Source organism: Stylophora pistillata, chromosome 11, assembly GCF_964205215.1.
Source record: "Stylophora pistillata chromosome 11, jaStyPist1.2, whole genome shotgun sequence".
In the NCBI taxonomy this organism is placed as follows: domain Eukaryota; kingdom Metazoa; phylum Cnidaria; class Anthozoa; order Scleractinia; family Pocilloporidae; genus Stylophora; species Stylophora pistillata.
In genome coordinates, this window is record NC_142529.1 from 15,892,450 (window position 1) to 15,913,289 (window position 20,840).

Sequence of the window (20,840 nt, forward strand, 5' to 3'; positions counted from 1 at the left end):
AAAGAGTTGCTCACATTAGGTGCAGTTGAGTATGTCACTGATATCCTTATCACATAGAGTGGAGATTTTCTTCGCAATTACTGACATTTCCACCCCGGGCAGTCTGAGACTTACTGACAAAGTTGAAGTGAGTTGGAAACTCGGAGAAGCGGGAAAGTTGTCCATAACCTCAAGACCAGCCAGCCCGCCAGTTGTACTATTGCATTAGAATAATATAAAGTCATATACCTGCCAAAATGTACCCTATGTAATGGCTACCCCGACTCTCACTAAAACACCATCATCTCTATAAAGAAAAGAACAAGAGAATTGAAGCAAACAATTTAAATCTGATGATCTTACAAGTACAGTTAACGTTGAACCTCGACTATCCAGACTTCAACTGTCTGAGTTTTTCGATTAGTCAGCCCAGTCCCCACGAGTCCACATGATCCAGGTTTGACTGTGTATAGTTTTATTCAATGTTGACTGTTCAATACATTTTTTTTTGTTGAGGGCCATTGATTTATCAGTTCACACTGTTATATGCATCCTTGTCTAAAACAGTTCATCATCCTCATCAAGAAGTTGACAAAATTAGCTTACAAAGAAAGGCAACGTACTCGATAGGATTGGATGTTGTCTCTGCATGAAATAAGAAGCAATATGAACTGATTGCGCTCACAACCACTTCATGCAAATTTCAGCCAGTCCTGCAGAAAAGGGGGAGGTAATTATAAATAATTTCTACTTACTATGAAGAGGTTCATTTATTCAATATAATTTTCCTATAGATTTTTTAGTGATTGTGCCTCTCTCAGGCAACCCTTAATACATGCATGTACATGTACATGCAATCATTATGATATTAAAGGATCAATGACCTGGAACTAATTGAAAGACTGAGTGGTTAACTTCTCCTTGGGTGACAGTGAACTTTTGTTGACTCCTATTTTTCTAACCCCTGTCCACACACACACAACGCTGTTAATGGAATAATTTCGTAAGTGGCTCCGATAAAGAGTTTTCGTGCTGAGAATTCGAACAACATAGTTTCAAAATGATAGCGCCATAAAATTTCTTTTTTGTTGAAAGAACTGTTGACTTTGAAATTAAAATGCGTTCTAGAGACAAGACCAGATTAAGTTTGAAACCCGTACTGGAATAGCGGATCGTGGGTGGAAATCTATCGTATTTAGCAATTGTTTTATTATACTTGTAACGCGTCGTTTATGTCTCACGATGGTGCTATAATTACGTGTATATTCTTTTGGAAATGTTATTTGCGTGACAAGCCAGCGTATTTGCTCGACATATCTATAAACGACCTAAAACATGCTGCCAAACAAAATTCATTTTAGTGAGACGTCAAAATCTATAAACATGTACAAGTCACGTTTGACTGATTTATGCACCATACCTTAATCTTTTAAAATCCCTCTGTGCCATAAGGCTTGGACGTCTCCCCTCCACTGATTTATACACAACTCTTTCAAATTTGCTTATTATTCAAGCTGCTGCAAAATTCTTTTATTGCAACTTGTAAACTAAAACGGTCCACTCTTGCTCGCTTATTCTACCTCATATAACTAAAGATGTTTGACTGAGTTCTGCAGAACAGAACGATGGACAATGTTTTAAGCAATGATCTCGATCTCCGATGACTATGTTGACTAAATGAAACATTTTAACTTTCTTTGCCTTTCAGGAATTTATACAACTCCGAAGCCAAGTTCCGCAAGTATTGCTCATGTGACCAAATGTTGCAATAATCTTATTGCATGAACAACCACGACATGGAGACAATTTTTAGTCAAATTTCTAGATCCAATATAATTATACTGTTTCGCATAATTGGTTTCTATATCGGACTGTCAGGCAAATTATGTCGCTGAAAGCCAAACAGGAAAGGATTATTTTCTTTCATATGCATTTGCAATTTTTTGTGGGGGTGAGCTTAGAAGTGGGAATGCATGTGTACGTATATTTTTGTCGTCGACATAATTTTTAACTATAACTATACCTTTTGTTTTGGTTGAGAGTAAGAGCCGAGAGATATTTTCACTTGAGCTGGCTAGAATGTGCAAAAACTGTGTTCATAATCTGCCTGACATACAAATGTATTTTTACAAATCGCATACGTATTTGTCGAGTAACAGGTGGCTAGCTTATAAGATAATCATTTTATGCAAAGGAAATGTTTAACGAGAGCGAGGTCTAGTAAATTGAATATTTATTACCGCATAAAAATTATGGGATCCAGTATCTGTTCGAGGCTAAGAAAATGGAGAAAAAGTTTCTCTTCGAAAAAGACTGAAGATAAAGAGATTTTGAATGTCAATGAAATTGTTGTCGATGGAGAAGAATCGGCCAAAGAACAGCTCAACGAGATTTTACAAGGGGAAGATGTTGAAGAGATTAAAGTTGCTTCGTACACCAAAGAAGATCTAGGAGAGCTGATAGAAGATCTAAAGAAACAGTTAGCAAAGCATCGGTGCAATAAACCTGAGAAGGAAAAGTTATTGCTTGAGTTAGGTCACGCTCACTATAAACTATGCAAGTTCCCTGCTGCCAAAGATTACTACGCGCAGTATTTTAGTCTGGTTAAACGACAACGTTCGTTACTTCGTTTGCAAAGAGCTTACTGCAACCTTGGATGTGTTTACAAGAGGCTTGGGGATATTGAAAAAGCCGTAGAGTATTTTGAAAGTGGTCTAGCGATTTCTGAAGAGTTACATGACAAAAGTTGTCAAGCGAGGATGTACAATAATCTCGGAAACATCTGTGAGATGCAGCAAGACTTTGAAGGTGCCATTTATTATCAGTTAGAAAGGCGAAAGATTTCCGAGAGTTTAAAGGATGGTAACAGCGTGTCGAAGGCCGATGCGAGCATTGCTAACGCATACCATTGCTTGGGAAATTTGAGGGCAAGCATCGCTTATTATGAAAGAGTTGTGCTTTGGTTGAGGAGAAAATTAGGTAAGTGATGAGTTTCTGTAAGCTGCAAGTGGAAACAATATTCGGACATTGAGACATTTTAAGGGAGAAAAAATGGTTATAAAACTCCTGAATACAGATCAGTATTGTAAATTACCATCATTTTAAGAGGGTCTAAAAAAAGCGTAAGATTGACAACTTACCGCGGAATTCCTCATTAAGTCGGCGAAAGGGGTACATTGTCCTCTAAAAAATCTTCAATCCTTATTATTATTATTATTAAAAAACAAACATTTTTACCTCCCCCCTTCCTCCCCCCCCTCATTACGATGTTGTTGCTGCTTTGTTTTGTTATGATGTGTAAGAGATTTGATATAGACAAACCAACATTGCTTTGAGTCAGGATTAGGGAAAGTAAGCAGAGTAAATTCAGTTTTAAGCACAGCTGGCCTAACTTCATTGTGAACTTTTGCCCTTTCAGTGAGAGAATGTCTGCCACTCAGCAGATTCTTCCTCCCTCCTTCCTTCTCCCACATCCTCCGACTCCCTCCTTCCTTCTCCCACATCCTCCTCCTCTTCAGACTCCCTCCTTCCTTCTCCCACATCATCCTCCTTCTCAGACTCCCTCCTTCCTTCTCCCACATCCTCCTCCTCCTCAGATTCCCTCCTTCCTTCTCCCACATCTTCCTCCTCCTCAGACTCCCTCCTTCCTTTTCCCACATCCTCCTCTTCCTCAGAAGTTTATCGAAATGTGGCAGCAAATGAACGAATGCCTTGTCCTAGAGTGTAATACCACCGCACATTTTTTTGCGTTCGCTCACCCCGGTATGGTAAATTGGCACAATATAGCGAAATAATTATGTGTGATACTTTTCACTTGGTTCCAGTTTATCAGGAGAGACAAAGAAGTAGATGGGATCTTGTGTCACAGTTGCCAATTGAAGACGAGCAGTGGGTGTAGCGGGATATATGGGAGACAAAAAAACTACAAGCGGTCAAAATTTGCAGTTTGAAATGGCTTGAATTTGGTTTGCACCAAAAGCAAACACGAGTGTTCTCATAAGGTTAAGCTGATACTTTTCGTTAGTCTACGTGATGCCACTCAAGCACGCCATATTTATTCTTTCCTATTACGGTTACAGGTGGATATACGCGTAGATGTAAGAAAAAACGTTTGTGATCAACTCAGAATTTACTAACAATGGTACAAAAAATCCCCATAACAATTATTTATTAAAGTGCACCTATTTGAAATTATTATCCAAGCAAGAAAAGTTCTAAGCATTCCCCTGTCCGTTACATTTATATTAGTTCAGGTCCTAAATTTAAAACTTACGCCAATTTGTTGCCGTGATATTCTTCGTGCTTAATGATATTCAAAAGAAAACCTACGCCTGCAGAATTTCACAGCGCATTTCGTTTTCCAAAACACAAAGGAGAGAGCCAAAATTAAATTAAATTGGAAGGAATTTGTGGACAAATGTAAAGAAGGATTCTCATAAAAGTAAGGTAAAACGGAATCAACGGTAACACTATGCGCAATTCATCTGTCAATTAGATATCATATTTAAGTTGTGAAAACAGAAAAATCATTAAGGTATGAAGACTTCTTTCTACTGACCAAATGAAAAATGTCAGAAAGAGAACGAATAAATTTCTCCAGTGCCTTTGCCTTGCCTTTAAACTCGTGGATATGTAAAGCACAGGGACGGGTAATGTGGGATTCCATATGCAAATTTCTTGGCGTTTGCATGACTCTAGGAGTCTGGGGATAGCATGCATCTTATTGACAATGGCAGACTGAATGTTAAATATGGCGAATCAATTTTTAATGACTTTTTATGGGGATAACGGCTTGATGGTCAAATGGCAAAATGGTCCACCTCTTCTCTGAAATGTTGGTTTCCTGCACGGTAAGGATAGTTAGAGTACGATAAAAAGAGATGCAACAGAACGGCTGACGAAAAGGAAATTCCAGCCATAATTTCCCCCGTCCTTCGTTGAAGATCCAATTTAAATTTTCTCTTTCCGTGCAATAGAAAAGTAAAATTGGATTTGTCATGCTGACAGAGTCTTTGGTTAATTCTGCACGGTTTAAGCACATGTCCATGGAATCAATCCTGTCTCTAGTCATCCACAGACTTTTATAGTTAGCTATTTTTCATTTGGAACATTTTCTTTTCAGGTGCAAAGGTTGCCTTACTTGCTGAAAATGTAATTCGTGCAAATTACTTTATTTGTATAACAATCATTAGATAGACAATGCGCAGACTTTTCTGCTTCACGAAATATAGTTTTTCTCATATCATAAAAGGGGTAGTTTCGGTGCTATGAATCGTTCTTTAACTTTGCTTCATTTTGGCAGAATTTTTACGAATGAATTGTTCTTGACGCAGTGTGATGCGACTTTAGCCGGTGCATCAGTGCCCTCATATCAAAGAAAAGTTAATAGGTTTCCCTACAAGACTATAATCTTTTTATCCCTTTATAAGTAGTTCCGACTATAATCTTTTTATCCCTTTATTGGCTTACTTCTGGTGGAGGAGACTGTGATAACAAATGACCCTTTATGTAGTGTAAACGCAAACTAAAAATCTTACCATATCATCCCGTAAAAATATAATAACAGTGAAAGGATTTTCCAATCGATTACGATGTGGACAACACTAAAATAATTGTGATCAGTTAGAAGTTGTCGAAAAAAAAAAAAAAACAAGGTTTTTTTTCTTGATGGGTTGGATCCAACATCAGCCAAGTTAAGAGAAACGCAATGATACAGGTTTTAAATCGACTGTTAGGTAACGATTTACATTTGAGTAAGTCGCAGTGAAGGAGTACAGTTGACCTACAATACAATGCAGATGTCGTGGCCGCTAGTATCATAGCTAAAGTATATCATGATGAGAAGCAGTCGAGGCGGTAAAGGCTCATCGACTAATGAAAATGTCTTTTTAAATTTGAAGCACAATTGGCTTGCTTGATTGCGCCAATTAATACTGCTAATACTACAAATTTCCACGACAATTATTGAATTTATCGGCTCAGCGAACTTGAACTTTTCGGACACAGATTCAAAGGATCTTATGGTCCATTCAATATAATTTTTGTCAGGTTTAATCAATTTTTTTCTAACTACAGTGTAAATGAAATTACAAGTTAGTTCGAGAAACGTTCGTCACTCACTCAGTTGAATATGTAAGAGGAAAGTTCGATTCATTTCTACCACAAGCAAAGTAAATGAATCCCTCGGATTCCTATTTTGAGTCCGAATAAGGCTTTTCGAATTTGGAGCATACACTGTTTTGTTCAAAGCGTAAATTAAGTTGATTAAAAAAATTAGAACATCAAGTAAATTGAGAATTTCTACGTTTACTTATCCATTTGGAGGTCATTTACGTAAAGCTTCACATTATTGATTTGACGTGTAGCTGAACCAGGGTAAATTTATTGGATAGAAACGCAAAACATTATAGATATTTGAAATTCTATTGATGGACTTAAAAACAGCGTTGCAAATTCCGAAAAAGGTTGCGGTCCTTTAGTTGCATACTTTTCACTGTTGGTTCGTCTTTAAACCAAGATTTTGATAAATACGAAGGGCTCGCAACACGAAGAGTTTTACGTAGGATGCATGATCCTCGCAGTAGAGAGCGCTATTTATGCAATGGCGAAAATCAGACCTGAAAAAAATGAGGCCTATACGGGATTCGAACCACGGACCTCTACGATACTAGTGCAGCGCTCTACCAATTGAGCTAACAAGCCAACTGGGAGCAGGCCGTTAAGTCGATTCGCAATAAACCCGTGATGATAAATCAGATACGCTGAATATATGAAGTTCATATATTTTGAACTGCGGTTATAGATACGTATGATGCACGATCGTCGCAGTAGATAGCGCTATCTATGCAATAGCGAAAATCAGACCTGAAAAAAATCAGACCTGTATGAGATTCGAACCACTGACCTCTGCGATACTAGTGCAGCGCTCTACCAATTGAGCTAACAAACCAACTGGGAGCAGGCCGTTAAGTTGATTCGTAATAAACCCGTGATGATAAATCAGATACGAAGAGTTTTCACAGTCAGTCATCGAAGCACAGAGCCTTAGTACACTTCCACTGCTCAGTTGTGCGTAAGGGTATATCGTTTGGAGCTTTAAGCTTGCCTGATCCCAAATGGTGTTGTTTTTTTCATAAAGTAGTCAATTAAGATGTGGATGTCATCCATTTCGAAACTTTTCTTCTTTTCATCTAAAAGGCTTCATCGCAAGATTTTTATCTTTCTCAAATTTCTTACAATAGACAACTCCTCGGCAATTAACCGCCCACGTTGAAATTCCAAATGAAATTTGCCCTTTCTACGAAAGAGAAAACTAAAATCGAACTTATCTTGCCAGAAATGAAAAGGAAAGAATACCAATAACTCTCTCATAATCATAAACCAGCTGCTATTTCTTTGGAAAGGTCATGTACTCTCCTGGTACAAAGGCTTGGGTCAATCATTTCCATTTACCATAGTCACTGAAGCACAACTCATGCAAATAAACCCATTACGCTCTTGAAAGTACGGTAGAAAATTATTTATTTGACTACCAATTTAATAAAACTTTTAGAAAAATAGAAAACTCCAAAAGAGGGTTATGTCAGATGTTTTCTAAAGAAACAATAAATGTTCTATTGCTGAAATGAAGTTTAGAGTTTAGAGAGAAGGCAAAGGAATTGTGTGAGAATCGACTAAAGAGGTAATTACTTACCTGAGTTAGCTCAATGGATAGAGCGCTGGACTGTTGTGCGAGAGGTCGAGGGTTCGAGCCCCGGCCGGACCAACACTCAAGGTCTTTAAATAATTGAGAAGAATATGCTACCTTTCTATACCATCAAGAAATGGTCAGATATTCTAGTCTTCTCGGATAGGGACGAATAAATGGAGGTCCCGTCTCCTGCAGGGTTGGGGGTAGGAGACGTTAGTTTCCTACGCACGAGATTACTGTGTGATGGATGTCCTCCCCTGGGGTGGGATGCGTGGGTTTATTTGGAGCTTAAACCTCGTAGGGGACCCATGTCCTATTGTTTCTGCTCCAGGACTTGGTACAAATCATTAAATAAATAAAAAAAAAAATAGAGTATGGGGCGCACTGGAGAAGAACTTCACAAGTTCACTGAACAATGCAGTGCAGGTTACTTGGCCGCTAGTATTACAATTAGCGGATGTAAGCAGCAGTGCAATGTCACTGAGATGCCTTCAAGAAAAGAGAGGACACTTAGAGGTGTAATGGACTTAAATTGGCATCAAGGGAAAAGACAAAATCAGAAACTTTTCTAATGACATAAATTGTGCTATGCAAAAAAAAAAATCGCCGCACTGGAGATAAAAAAATTTCTTTACTATTTTTTCTTCTTTTGTTTTTAAGTACTTCACCTAGTAATTCACTAAGTTATTCACCTTTTAGCTCACATAACAAGGGGTAGGAATCTCAACTAAAATTTATATTCATTGCGTTACCTGTAGGCTGAACTCAGGATTACCAGGAAATACCCCCAGCAGGTGGTTGAACTAACCTTTACATCCAGAAAAAACTTATAAGCATTCCTATGCAGCCATTTTCGAAATTCTAGTTAAAAAATAGAAATTCATTTTTTATTCGACGTCTTCCTTGGTGTTGCCGTCCTGACTGCTTAGGGTCCCAATTTTGTTCTGTAAAGCGCAGTTTTCATCAGAGAAGTTTAATTTATAAAGTCCATTTATAACTAAACGGGATTATCACAATAAGTGAAACAAGAAACTTATTTATTCTAACAACTCCCCAAACGATCGCAAAATGAAATAACTATGATCTAGTCAATGAAAGTAATAATACCTTGAAAGACCCTGAGTATAAAAGGGTTCCATCTTGAGGCACACATGCATAAGACATGTTTCTCATTTGAGCAGAAATCATTGCATAAAGGAGTTTTATTACACGACTCGGGCAGTCAGAGGGCCAATAACTAAAATCAACCAATCAAAATGCTCTATTGCCGGTCATTATTCTCTCAGTATAGGACCGGGCACTGTCCCGAATGGTCCCGAATGATACCGCACTTGTGTCCCTTTGAACTTCAGTCGTATAATAAATCTCTTATTAACCAAGCTTGCTCGGGACCATACTAGAAGAATATCGGCCCTCGGTCTTTTTTGAACAATTTTTAAATTTTTTTAATAATTTTTTAAATATAGACTAGTGAGCAGCAATTCTGCGAACAGTAGTTGTAAAACTATTTTATTTTCCAACGCGTTTCGTCTAACTGTCGTAGACTTCTTCACGGTTTTAGCTAAAACCGTGGCCCCCCCCAAAATATTTTTCTCACCTTGCCTTACAACTATCAAATTTTTCACAGATTTTTCACAACTTCGCCTGTTCCTGTTCGTAAGTCCGGCCAAGCCTTTACGGTCATCGGCCCCTGTAACTTTGGCTTATAAATACAGGCATTTAGTTATACTTGTAAAACTCCCTGAAGAAGTCTACGACAGTTAGACGAAACGCGTAGGAAAATACAAGAAGTTTTACAACTACTGATCGCAGAAGTGCTGCTCACTATATTGAAAAAATCTGTCAAGACCTCGGGCCGATATTTTCCCAGTACGGCCCTCGCGCTTGGTTAATAAGATATATATATCGTTAGACAGTAAATAGTTCAAGGACAATGAATAAATCTTCTAATTTACTATTTTCGCTGGAATTCCAAAAAAACGCTATAAATATTTTTGTCACACATATCAATTAAAGCTTAAAATTCCTATTTCTATTAATAAAAAAAATTAATATTATTTCTAAAAAAGTTAGAGAAAATCAGTGTCCATAAAAAACTTCACTGAAGCGAAAAAAAATATTATATCATAAAATAAGTTAGAATTAGTATTAGGGCTATTTGGAATTTTTGTGCCCATTGTCTCCATAAAATATTCTTTAGTCTACAAGAGGGTCAGTCTAGACCAAAATCTTAGCCTACTTACTTACCAATTAAAAGCAGCACTCATCCTAAATTTGGACTGACTGATGATAACCAGTCAAACTATTAACAATTTCACCTTTTTCCACAGAAAGTATTAAGTAAAAGAACAAAAATAGAAAAGAGAAATCAGTTTTGGTGGGTGGCAACTAAAAAAAAAAAAAGACAAATTGAAAAAAAAAATTGAAAAAAGATCAGCTGATTTAACAAATATCTAATCTTGCCACATTTAGGTATTTCATTGTTAGTCTTTACAATCTTTAAGCTTTCGTGTCAGCTTCATTGCACCCTTTACTATCTTGGTGAACCAATATAAGTTTATTATGTCCAGCACAATGCAAGTAGAAATCCAGTAAAAATTAATAAGTGCACCCAGCTGCTGTTGCTCATCACTTCCCCAAACCAAATAACACTTGTAATAGTAAATGGGCATCATTAGTATGCGGCAGAAGAAGAAGGAAGCCCCCATCACATAACCATTGATGACGAAGCTGCTAGATGACCTGGGATGACCAATAGCATCAAAAAACCACCTTTGGGAGGCAAAGAAGTATAAAATAAAAAAAAAAGAAAAGAAAAGGTATCAACATGTGAAGACATCAAACAAAAAGGTACATGAGTGTGAGCAAAATAATCTCAACAACTAGATTCAATGTTTTTGTGCCTCCAATCAGTAATAGTTCACAGAAGACTTAAAAATGTGGTAAGTGCAAAAAAGTGGCTCATGTTAGGTACCGCTGAATGCATGGTTGCGCTCTGAGAAAAATTGAACTCAAGGGAGCCCAGTGCTCTGAAACTGTGAAATCCAGGGTGCCCATTATACGTTGTATGAAAAAAACTAAGATTCTTGAGTCACCCAAGAGCAAAAGCAAGGTGCCTGGGCCACCCGGCACTGCTAGACTACAACCCTGGAGTGTGTAACTGTTTTTCTTACCACATAGGGGGGTAAGAAAAAGTTACTGACAGTTCCTCCATAGGCAGTCCCCCTGGCCGAGACTGACTGCTGTAGCTAAGACCAATTAGACTAATCAACCTTCAGTTGGAAGGTCTCAGAAGTTTAGGAAAAGCAACAGATGGACAAAATGAAAGGAAATGGAAGGAGAAAATCCTAACCATGTGATAGCAGAAGAGTTACCACCATGTGTAGACATGGAAATGTAAATTTAGACAGAAAATCTGATGTTAGCCCTACATGTAGAATGTAGAAAAGGTAATTTCCAGCAAAGCAATTTTCAAGCAAACTAACCTCTGATTCACAAATGGTGTGGAGATCTCTGCAAGTTGACGGACATTAGCAAAATAAGGCAAAACCCCATTGACCTACAAAGGCAAATTGATCCCTTACTACCTACATGTAAATGAAGCTGCATGTACATGTTGACCTTTGGGACTATTCATTGATCACTATAAAACCAATTACTACAGATTAAAATAGTATTTATTACTTATCAGCTATAGACTAAAAGTTTTATTAACCAAAGGTATTCTAATGTTACATTTGTTGCCAGTAGATGTATCTTACTTTTGTGGGGACTAAAATCACCATGATAATTTTGTTTGTTTGTTTTTCAAACAATAACTAAAAAGTTTGCATTTAAGTATGTGTGCATTCATATACAAAGAAGCCTTTGATCACATGCATGTAGAAAGCGTACACCAGTCTTACCACAACGAAATAATATGCTGATATTGCCATGAGGTGGTGAACCAAAGTGAACAAATCTCCTATGTATTTATAGGACCAAACTATGATAAGGAAATCTGAAACAATCAACATGAAGATGTAAATATAAAAGCAGTGAGAGCTACAATTACGATGTATCAATTGAACCTTGTGCACAAAAATGGTTCACATCTATAAAGTATATTTCTGATAGATTGATTGTTTATTTCTGGCAAACTAGAGGTCTAGTTAATTTCTGACTTGAGTGCTGTTGATTTGTTTAAGTTGAGAGGAAAGAACATGGCAAGTAAATGTAAACAGATTAATAAGTGTAGAAGCCATTACAAAGATCAGTCACATGCATGGTTGAGAATCATATCATGTTGCACCATGGGAGCAATACTAGCAAGCACTGTGATACTTTGGAATACTTCATGGATTCCATTACAGTTCACATCCACAAATGCCCTTATAATGCGAGTTGCCAAAAATCTTGGAGCCATATGGCCATCCCTTTTCAAAATAATTGTGATTGCAAGTGCCCCTGAGGAACTTTGTATTGTCAAACTTTCATTGTGTTTCATGCCAAAGTCAAATTGTACTTTATTCAGTCTGAGGAATTAGTCACTGCTACAATCAAGAGAAATTAACAGAAAAAAAATTGACATCACATATATCATGAAGTAAATGGAAACATGTTCAAAACCAAGACCAGCCAGCCTGCAGGAATAGGCTCACAGAGAGTTACCAGGTATTCCAATATTTGTACTATTGCAACATAATATTCAAAGCATAAATTATACAAAGTCAATTACCTGCTAAAATGTACCCTAATGTAATGGCTACCCCCACTCTCACTAAAATACCATCATTTCTATAAAGAAAGGAAGAGAACTGCAGCAAACGTATTTGCAAAAAATGATGATTTTACAAATACAGTATAGCCTCGATTATCCAGTCTTCCATTATCCCGATCTTTGATTAACAACACTCACCTCTACCCTCCCATTTTTTAATTAGAGATATGCAATGACTTTTTCCATTCACCCAACTTCAAAGAATGAAAGAATTAGCTACCTGCACATGCTGTAGCTACTTCAAATGACCAGTTTACCACAGCTATTTAGGTTGTAAACATCATTGTCGTAAAATTTATTTTGTAAATACTGTCAATTAACAAATGTTGGCAATGATGCACAGTGATTTAAAAAAGCACCTTAACTTTTTGCCTAATATTGGTATGCAGTTTTATTTTTAGCTTATTAATAGCCATACTTTTGATTGTCCTGACTTTTGATTTCTAATTTTTCAGCCCAGTCCCCACAAGTCCACATAATCAAGGTTTGACTGTATATATACTTAAATTATACAATGTTAACCATTTTACACGTGTTTTCTTCATACATTAATTTTTCGTTAAAGGCCATTAATTTATCAGTTCACACTGTGAATCCTTGTTAAATACAGTTCATCATCACCATTGCAAAGTCAACCAAATTAGCTTATAAAGAAATGCAATGTACCTTATAGGATTGGATGTTGTCTCTGGATCAAATAAGAAGCAATACAAACTGATTGTGCTGACAACCACTGCATGCAAATTTGAACCAATCCTGCAAGAAAGGAAGAGCTGCTTATTAAAAACACTTGAAAAATTCTACTTACCATGTAGAGGTTCATTTATCAGTTATATTATTTCCTATTGATAGATCTTTTTATTGATTGTGCCTCTCTCAGGCAATACTTTAATCATGAACATGTACTATAATTTGTACATTTACGTACCATAAAACAAAGTAAACAAGACAAATGTTATCCTCCCTAAGAGGGTCATCAGAGTTCTCTACACGTTGTATCCACCTTTACCTACTATGTAGATTTTATCAGATTGGAGTTATCATTATCAAACATCAATTCTCATAGCCAGTTTACAAGGAAATGTGAGGCAGCTAGCTATAGAGAAGGGAATTATCAGTCAGATCTTGGGGTTTACCTAATGGATTAATTTTCCTTTGCCAGCAAACTCTCTTAGATTTAAACTTTTAAACTATTTAATTATTTATTACCTTTCAGAGAAGGAAACTGTTTGGGAACACGATTGTCTAAGAAACCCTCAAACACCATCATTTTGGATCAAGTTGGAAGAAAAGGAAAATAAATGAAAATAAGGAAAAGAAAGGCTGAATGAAAATAAAAAGTGGGATGAGAATACAGCTGATGAAAAATGGAGAGAGAGCTATGAAAGAGTGGTATGCTTGTCACAGACAGTTTACAACACTGAACATATTACCAAACCCATGGTATTTAAATGACTTGTTTGATTGCACTGCAAGCTACTGTGGATGTGGAGGAGCAGTAAGAAAGAGAAAAAAGTTGACAGGCATTGAAGAGGATCACTTTCATACAGATCATAAAGGCTTGACTCTTTTACTACCAAGATCTGATTGTTAATTCTACCCTCCAGCTGCTACAAATCTCCTTTTAAATTAGTTTTTGAGAATTTGATGTTAGACAAAGACAACGACTTTAATCTGATAAGATTGAATATTCTCATAATCTATTTGCTGGATAATATATGGATTTTGTGGGGAGAAGTTAATATTCATCACTTCTGAAAGTTATAGGATTTCAGGGGCAGGCGAGGGAATTATAGAAATGATAGAAGGTCTGGTAGTAATAACAATCAGTATAACCTTGTGTCCCAGTCAGTTTTTTTGGTGACACTGAGCCCACAGTATCCTGAGGAAATCCGTGCTGAGAATCTTGGGCTCACAAAATAAAATAAAGTCAGACAGAGTAGAAAACTGGCTGCTGATGTATACACATAAAGACTGAAAATGTTCAAATCCTTCTTGTGTTCATCAGCACCTAAAAGAAAGGGATTAAGAACAAGCAATGAAATTACATTCAGTTTTGAACAAGAAGGTTAAATTAACATACCTTAATTTTATATCAAGGACTCAACAAGTATATTTAACCCACTCTTGGTTGGCTTAGTTCATTCCAGGATTTATGACAAATACATTACAGCTAACTTTACTTTGTCAGAGGGGTTGTGCATCATTCACCAGAAAAAGACCATAGACTGAGTTAAAAAAAAAGAAGAAAAAGAAACCCTCCAAGATCTCATTTGTTTTATTGGTAATTCTCCTTACCATCTGCCATAGAATTTTCATGATGACGATTAAAAGAATTAGGGATTGGATCAACTTATAATCCCCTAATTTATATTTTTATTTTCTGTCATCATTTTCGTCTGCTTGATATTGAATCAATGTTATAAGGAGAAATTATTCTGTTTTGGTCACTCATGGGAGTTAAAGGGTTCAGGGAAGGGCTTCTTCATCTGTTACTTTTCCTCTTCATCGTCACCATCATTATCATCAACATCATCATCGTCCTCTCTAACTTTTTTTCTCATGTCCAAGTTCCTTTCTTCCTACATCTGTCATTCCCTACTCCTCATCATTTGCTTCCACATTCCATTTTGTCACCCTCCATCATCATTCCTTACCCCTCAGTGTATCACCTGTGTAGCCATACCCCTCAACCCTCTGAGCATGTCTCCTCATTCTTCACCTCTTTCATAATAATAATAATAATAATAATAATAATAATAAATAGATGCTTATAGGGTGCATTTCTAATCTCAATGCACCTAACAACAGATTATTAAGACATAAGAATAAGTAATTAATTAACAGTAATTTTTTTTAAACAAAAATGTCTTAAGCCTAGTTTTGAATGTTTCTACTGTTTCCGCTCTTTTAATATATTCGGGAATTGAGTTCCATAGTTTCAGTGCAGATACTGAAAAAGCGCGTCCACCATAGGAATTGGATTTAATAGGTGGGATGCATAACTGTAAGCGAGTTGATGATCTCAGTGTTCTTGATGGGTGGTATTCTTGTATAATAGGTTCTAAATAACTAGTAGATTGCTCATTTAAGATCTTATTAGTTATAAGTTATATCTTAAAATTAACTCTTGCTTCGAGTGGCAGCCAATGTAGACTCTTTAAAATAGGTGTGATATGGTCAGTGTTTCGTGTTCCGGTTATCATACCATTTGACTTCCACACATCTCTCATTCCTCAGCTATCACAACTCACTCTTCACCCCTAACTCCTTACCACTGATTCTTCACACCAAACCTATCACATCTTACCTTCTATCGCCATCGTACCCCACCCCAAATGTGACTCTGGCCCCTGACTGTCTAAAAGAATGGATTACCTAGCAACCCTTGGTGTATATGAAGCCAAAAACAAACAGAAAAACAAACAGAAAAACAAACAAAAACAGAGAAAAAAGGTGGGGCTGGATGGATTATACTGTAGTATCTTCCCTCCATCGACTGTCAAACCGTTCACCAAATTTCACACCATCCAACCTTCTTCGCGTTCTTGAAGGCCGACCACAAAAAGGCCATTCAACTGACCACTTAGCGAAGAGGGGAGTAATGTGGAAGGTATACACGTCGAGTCTGTTAACGAGCTCTCCCACACAACGGTGACTGAACATGTCAATATCCCATATACGATAAAAAGCACAAATCAGTAACACTCGAAATGGCAGACGACACTCTTCAGAGCTTGCGCATTCGAGCGATCAATCAGGATGAAATGATCGATCAGGATAAAATTCCTTTACATCCGTCAGGCGCGAGAAGATATTTGAACGACAACAAAGCGCAATAGAGCTTGAGGCGAGTGCTTCAAGAAAGGGACACTTACCATATCCATTCATCTTAAACAAATCCACTCATGAATATTTGTAGTGTGGCGAAATGCGTGGTCAACTGTGAAAAAACAAATGGTTATCCATGGCACGTGGCAAGCTGGATGATTTTGTGTCACGCTAGAATTCTTGAGCCTACATACATTCAGCGGCAAGGCCTAATCGTTTGGCTGCTCATAACCTTTTTCGTGACTTTTGAAGAAATTGCGATCAAATTATGGATTTCTGGTCGACTTTTTACGTACCTTTGGCAGCGATTCTTTTCTTAGCTTCTTTACTAATACTTCGCACCGTATATGTGTTGAAGAAAAAACGAAATCATGTTCCTTTGGATAGGAGAAAGTCAGTTAAAGTCATGGTGGTTGCCGGCTCAGGTATGCTTATCTACAAGTTCCTCAAGTTTTAAGTGTTACCGAATCGATCCTGTAGTTCTCATTTTTTTGAAAAGTCAGTAGATAAGCAGAATTTTTGTTTCAATTTTTGATCTAATTTTAATATGAGCATGAATTTTAGAGATAAAGGTAGCGGTAATTCAGTGTACCTGTAGATGTAATATCATTAAGAACCCTTTCTCTTCTTGGAATGATCATTTAGTACGTTCTACTGCAAGATTTCTGCACAACCCCATTTTTTACTGTGCATATTGTTCTCGTATAAAGAAAACAATGGCAAAAACAACTGATGCCTTTGAGATATAGCTTTGTTTAATTAAAATAGTATTTATTTATTTTTGTCTATTTTGCCATTTTGTAGTTATAATAGTCATCAGTATTAATAAAAGGAATTACATTCACATTTATTTGATATAATACAACTGAAAACTTAACATGTAGTAAGGAAACCTGTAGAGAAACCAATAAGCTTATGCGAGCTACAGGCTCCTCGTATTTTACAAAGTGAGACATCAGCTATATGGAATAGATATAATGCACATATGTGACTATTTTGTTATACTGTAAGTGTATGATTTTACACCACTAACTAATGGTGTAATTTTTTCTCATTGGTATTATACATACCGTAGGATTTTACGCCATTTACTAACGGCGTTAAATCATACAATATATACAGACTGCGTCAGTGGTGTAAGTTCTTCCAGTTTATAGACGGAGATGATCGCATAACTTGCCATTCTCAGTTGTATGGTGTAATTTAGGTACTGATTATTTAGGATTAAAATTAGAAAAAAAATAAAAAAAAAACAGACACAGAATAAAGGAACAACAATACCAGGCACTCAACTAGTTTGGGGCTGTACAGAAATGTACCCCATTCTCCCCACAATGTGAGAATGAGAATTAAGAAAATATTTGACAGGGAATGCCTTCTTTTTCTTTTTCCTCTCCCTTCAAAGATACTTCAATTGTCTTGATATAGATAACCATAAGGGTCTGCTTTTAAGAGAATCAGTCATTAGATCAGGGTTTCAAAGGCTTAAATGTACATTGTGTTGCTGATCCAGTCACTTGGACTCTGTGCTATTGTATTAAAAATGGTTACAATATATTCATGATATGTTCTAAGGAATTAAGGGCGGTAAGTGTCTAAAGAAACTGTGGTGCTGCATTGGTGGGGGGTATTACAAGATGATTGAAGGATGTTTCAAGTGCTGAGGAAGGGTGAACACTTGAAAAATCAGCTTTGGAAACTCTTCATAGTGGTTGACTTACCTTATCAACTCAGTTGATAAAACCAAATCATCTAGGAAATTAAGCCTTCACTTTTTCCTTTGACCTCCAAATTGAGCATGCTACATTTTTTTTCCAGGTGGTCATACTTCAGAGATGCTAAGACTTATGGGGTCACTGTCCTCTTGTTATGAACCAAGGATCTATATTGTTGCTGAGACGGACAAAATGAGTGTAGTCAAGATTGATAGTTTTGAAAAATCCAAGAACAAGGAAGATGAGAATAAATCAGAGGTACTGGTACATGCAATGTAATCATATCATAGAATAATGATATCTTTATATTTTCATAGTTATCTTTATTGAATGAAAACATAACTCCCTTAAGAAACTTTTATTTATGTCTTTTTCACACAGTTTAGAATTGTTCAAATTCCACGCAGTAGAGAGGTCAGTCAATCGTGGCTATCTACAATCTTTACAACTTTAAATGCCTTGACATTTTCATTTCCTGTTGTGTTACAAGAGAAACCAGATTTGGTGAGTACTTGATACAAGTATTTCCTGCCACAGAATAAGATTTCCTGTGCTAGGTGTTAAGGCTTTAGGTTCAATGTGGCCTTTTCTGGCAGCTGTTCAGACTTTCCCTGCATTTTATTCAACCCTTTGAGTTTTACAAGCAAGCGTGACTAACATCTACTTATTCCTTACAATATCACCCTCTGAATCAAACATTATGGTCACAAGATTAAAGGAAATGATCACCAACTAAAGAAACTCTTGATTTTTCAACAAATTCTCCTTGTCAGCACCTTAGGAAATATATAGAGAACAGTATGGAGAATATATGTTGTAGGTCAATTTGTTCTTTAGGTAAATTTGTTTCAAACTAGCTTAATTTGATCTCAACCTAGGTCAGTTGCTGATGTCTGTCTGTCTGTCTGTTTTTATTTTGGCTGTGTTGAGATGTCTGGAACCTGAAATTATTTTTAAAATACAGTCAAACCTCCCATAAGTGACCTTTCAGACATCTCAACACAGCCAAAAAAAAAAAAAAAAAAACAGACAGACAGACATCAGCAACTGATCTAGGTTGAGATCAAATTGACCTAGTTTGAAACAAATTTACCTAAAGAACAAATTGACCTACAACATATACTTACTGATGTTAGGGTGGAAAGGGTTGAGAATCAAGCTTTCCAGCATGTTTATAAAGTTCTTCTCATTATACTAATGCCCGCAGAAGAATCACGGAGTGCCTTTGTCCAAAAAAAATCTGTAGTCCCAAACTGCAAAACCTTCCACATAAGCAAAGTGAGATAGGTTGCTCAAGAAAAAATTTAGTTCCCTAAGGTGCTGAGGTGCTATTTAACAGAACAGCCTCTGAGTCTATTAAGTCAGCTACAATGTATAATACCTTGCAATACCTCTTTTGCAATGCAATTTTTTTAATTTAAAGATAGAATGTTTTTTTTCCCTCCAGATTCTGTGTAATGGTCCAGGGACATGCATTCCGATTTGTGTGGCAGCTTTTGCCTTAAAAGTAAGAAAGTTTGTGTCAATCTTCATTTACATATACATGTATAACAAATTGATGTGCTAATCAGATAATGTGGTAATTTTCATAATTACTTCATCCTCTCCAGTCAAAATTCTCTTTTTTTCATGTTGTGTAAAACAAAGCAATGAATAAAAATACATTTTAGCACTTACATGTGGTGATCGTTATGCACCTAAATATTGTATTGAGTGATTTTTTTGGTTTGTTTCTTTCTTTTTTCAGGTTTTTGGTATAAGGGATATCACCATGGTGTTTGTTGAAAGTATCTGCAGAGTAAAGACACTATCATTATCAGGGAAAATATTGTACTGCTTTGCAGATTATTTTATTGTTCAATGGAAACAGCTTCAAACAATTTTTCCTAAGTCAATTTACCTTGGAAGGCTGGTATAAGAGTTGCGGAGGCTTCAACTGACTGAGGTGACTTGTGATGACATTGTCATACTCACAGCCAAATTGGACAAATTCAATTGTTTTCTTTTAGTTGAACATTTCTGACGAGTGGGAACTGTAGAAAATTCATTGGTGAATTGTAATAATTATTTAAAAAAGGTCATATGAATATGAGAAATATAAAAATATGCAGTCAAATAAAATTACACTTGATGCACTTCAGACACTTGGTGAGCCTTTGTGTTGTCTTTATTTAGCCTATTGACTCCTAAGAGTGACTGGCATCTTATTTCTCCTTACAGTATCACCCCTGAATCACACATTAAGGTCATGAGAATAAAGGAAATGATCAGCATAAGAGTGACCAGCATCTAATTTCTCCTTACAGTATCACCCCTGAATCACACATTAAGGTCATGAGAATAAAGGAACTGATCAGTGTAAGAGTGACCAGCATCTAATTTCTCCTTACAGTATCACCCCTGAATCACACATTAAGGTCATGAGAATAAAGGAAATGATCACCTACTAAAAAAGCTCTTGATTGTTTAACAAATTCTTCTTAATGACACCTTAGAAAATGCTTGGATAACAGTATGGAGAATATCCCTACTGATGTTAGAGTTGTAAAGGGTTAATCCCTTAATTTTCCTTTACTTTCCGAGTGACTTCTTTTACGGGGATATTCAACAAAACTGAACTCCATCCAAATTGTTTCTCATCTTCATTATTTTTTCTTGCTTTCCACTAACATGTAAGCACTGATTGCTACCAAGACACGTTCTCTGCACCCAAAGGTTAACCGGCTGGAATCTGGGATGAAAGGTCTGTGTTCAAGATGTAGCAAGGTCACTGGGTTGCGTTCTTGAGCAAGACGCTAAATCACATGGTACCTCTCTCCATGCATGGGTGTATAAAGGGGTACCAGCAAACTGGTCGTGCCTCAAC

The 20,840-nt window shown here is 36.6% G+C and overlaps 3 protein-coding genes and 1 pseudogene across 3 annotated transcripts; 3 read left to right on the forward strand and 1 right to left on the reverse strand.

The window, feature by feature from the left end:
- The window catches only part of LOC148720290 (uncharacterized), a 167,579-nt pseudogene that overhangs the window by 18,075 nt on the left and 128,664 nt on the right, over positions 1 to 20,840 (forward strand).
- On the forward strand, positions 1,786 to 4,587 carry LOC111333848 (uncharacterized). Its single transcript, XM_022939479.2, has 2 exons — positions 1,786 to 2,958; positions 3,804 to 4,587. Exons 1-2 carry the CDS (start codon positions 2,166 to 2,168, stop codon positions 3,875 to 3,877), a joined length of 867 nt encoding a protein of 288 aa, XP_022795214.2. The 5' UTR covers positions 1,786 to 2,165; the 3' UTR covers positions 3,878 to 4,587.
- On the reverse strand, positions 9,603 to 16,438 carry LOC111333841 (TLC domain-containing protein 4). Its single transcript, XM_022939471.2, has 7 exons — positions 16,307 to 16,438; positions 14,265 to 14,439; positions 13,095 to 13,184; positions 12,387 to 12,445; positions 11,575 to 11,669; positions 11,155 to 11,228; positions 9,603 to 10,441 (listed from the first exon to the last, which is right to left on the reverse strand). Exons 1-7 carry the CDS (start codon positions 16,317 to 16,319, stop codon positions 10,153 to 10,155), a joined length of 795 nt encoding a protein of 264 aa, XP_022795206.2. The 5' UTR covers positions 16,320 to 16,438; the 3' UTR covers positions 9,603 to 10,152.
- Positions 16,477 to 20,114, forward strand: LOC111333842 (UDP-N-acetylglucosamine transferase subunit ALG14). The gene is made up of 5 exons (XM_022939473.2): positions 16,477 to 16,684; positions 18,078 to 18,232; positions 18,356 to 18,478; positions 19,422 to 19,481; positions 19,722 to 20,114. Exons 1-5 carry the CDS (start codon positions 16,528 to 16,530, stop codon positions 19,890 to 19,892), a joined length of 666 nt encoding a protein of 221 aa, XP_022795208.2. The 5' UTR covers positions 16,477 to 16,527; the 3' UTR covers positions 19,893 to 20,114.

Bases quoted from the DNA above. Each gene is read 5' to 3' on its own strand.
- LOC111333848 (XM_022939479.2), top strand. From the start codon at position 2,166: ATGCAAAGGAAATGTTTAACGAGAGCGAGGTCTAGTAAATTGAATATT. The intron at 2,959-3,803 runs GTAAGTGATGAG...ACTTGGTTCCAG, and splicing joins TTGGTTGAGGAGAAAATTAG to TTTATCAGGAGAGACAAAGA.
- LOC111333841 (XM_022939471.2), bottom strand. The intron at 13,185-14,264 runs GTTATACTGATT...CCTTTCTTGCAG, and splicing joins AAAACTGACTGGGACACAAG to GATTGGTTCAAATTTGCATG. The intron at 12,446-13,094 runs GTACATTGCATT...CTTTCTTTATAG, and splicing joins ACAACATCCAATCCTATAAG to AAATGATGGTATTTTAGTGA.
- LOC111333842 (XM_022939473.2), top strand. From the start codon at position 16,528: ATGGATTTCTGGTCGACTTTTTACGTACCTTTGGCAGCGATTCTTTTC. The intron at 16,685-18,077 runs GTATGCTTATCT...TTTTTTTTCCAG, and splicing joins CATGGTGGTTGCCGGCTCAG to GTGGTCATACTTCAGAGATG. The intron at 18,479-19,421 runs GTGAGTACTTGA...TTTTCCCTCCAG, and splicing joins TACAAGAGAAACCAGATTTG to ATTCTGTGTAATGGTCCAGG.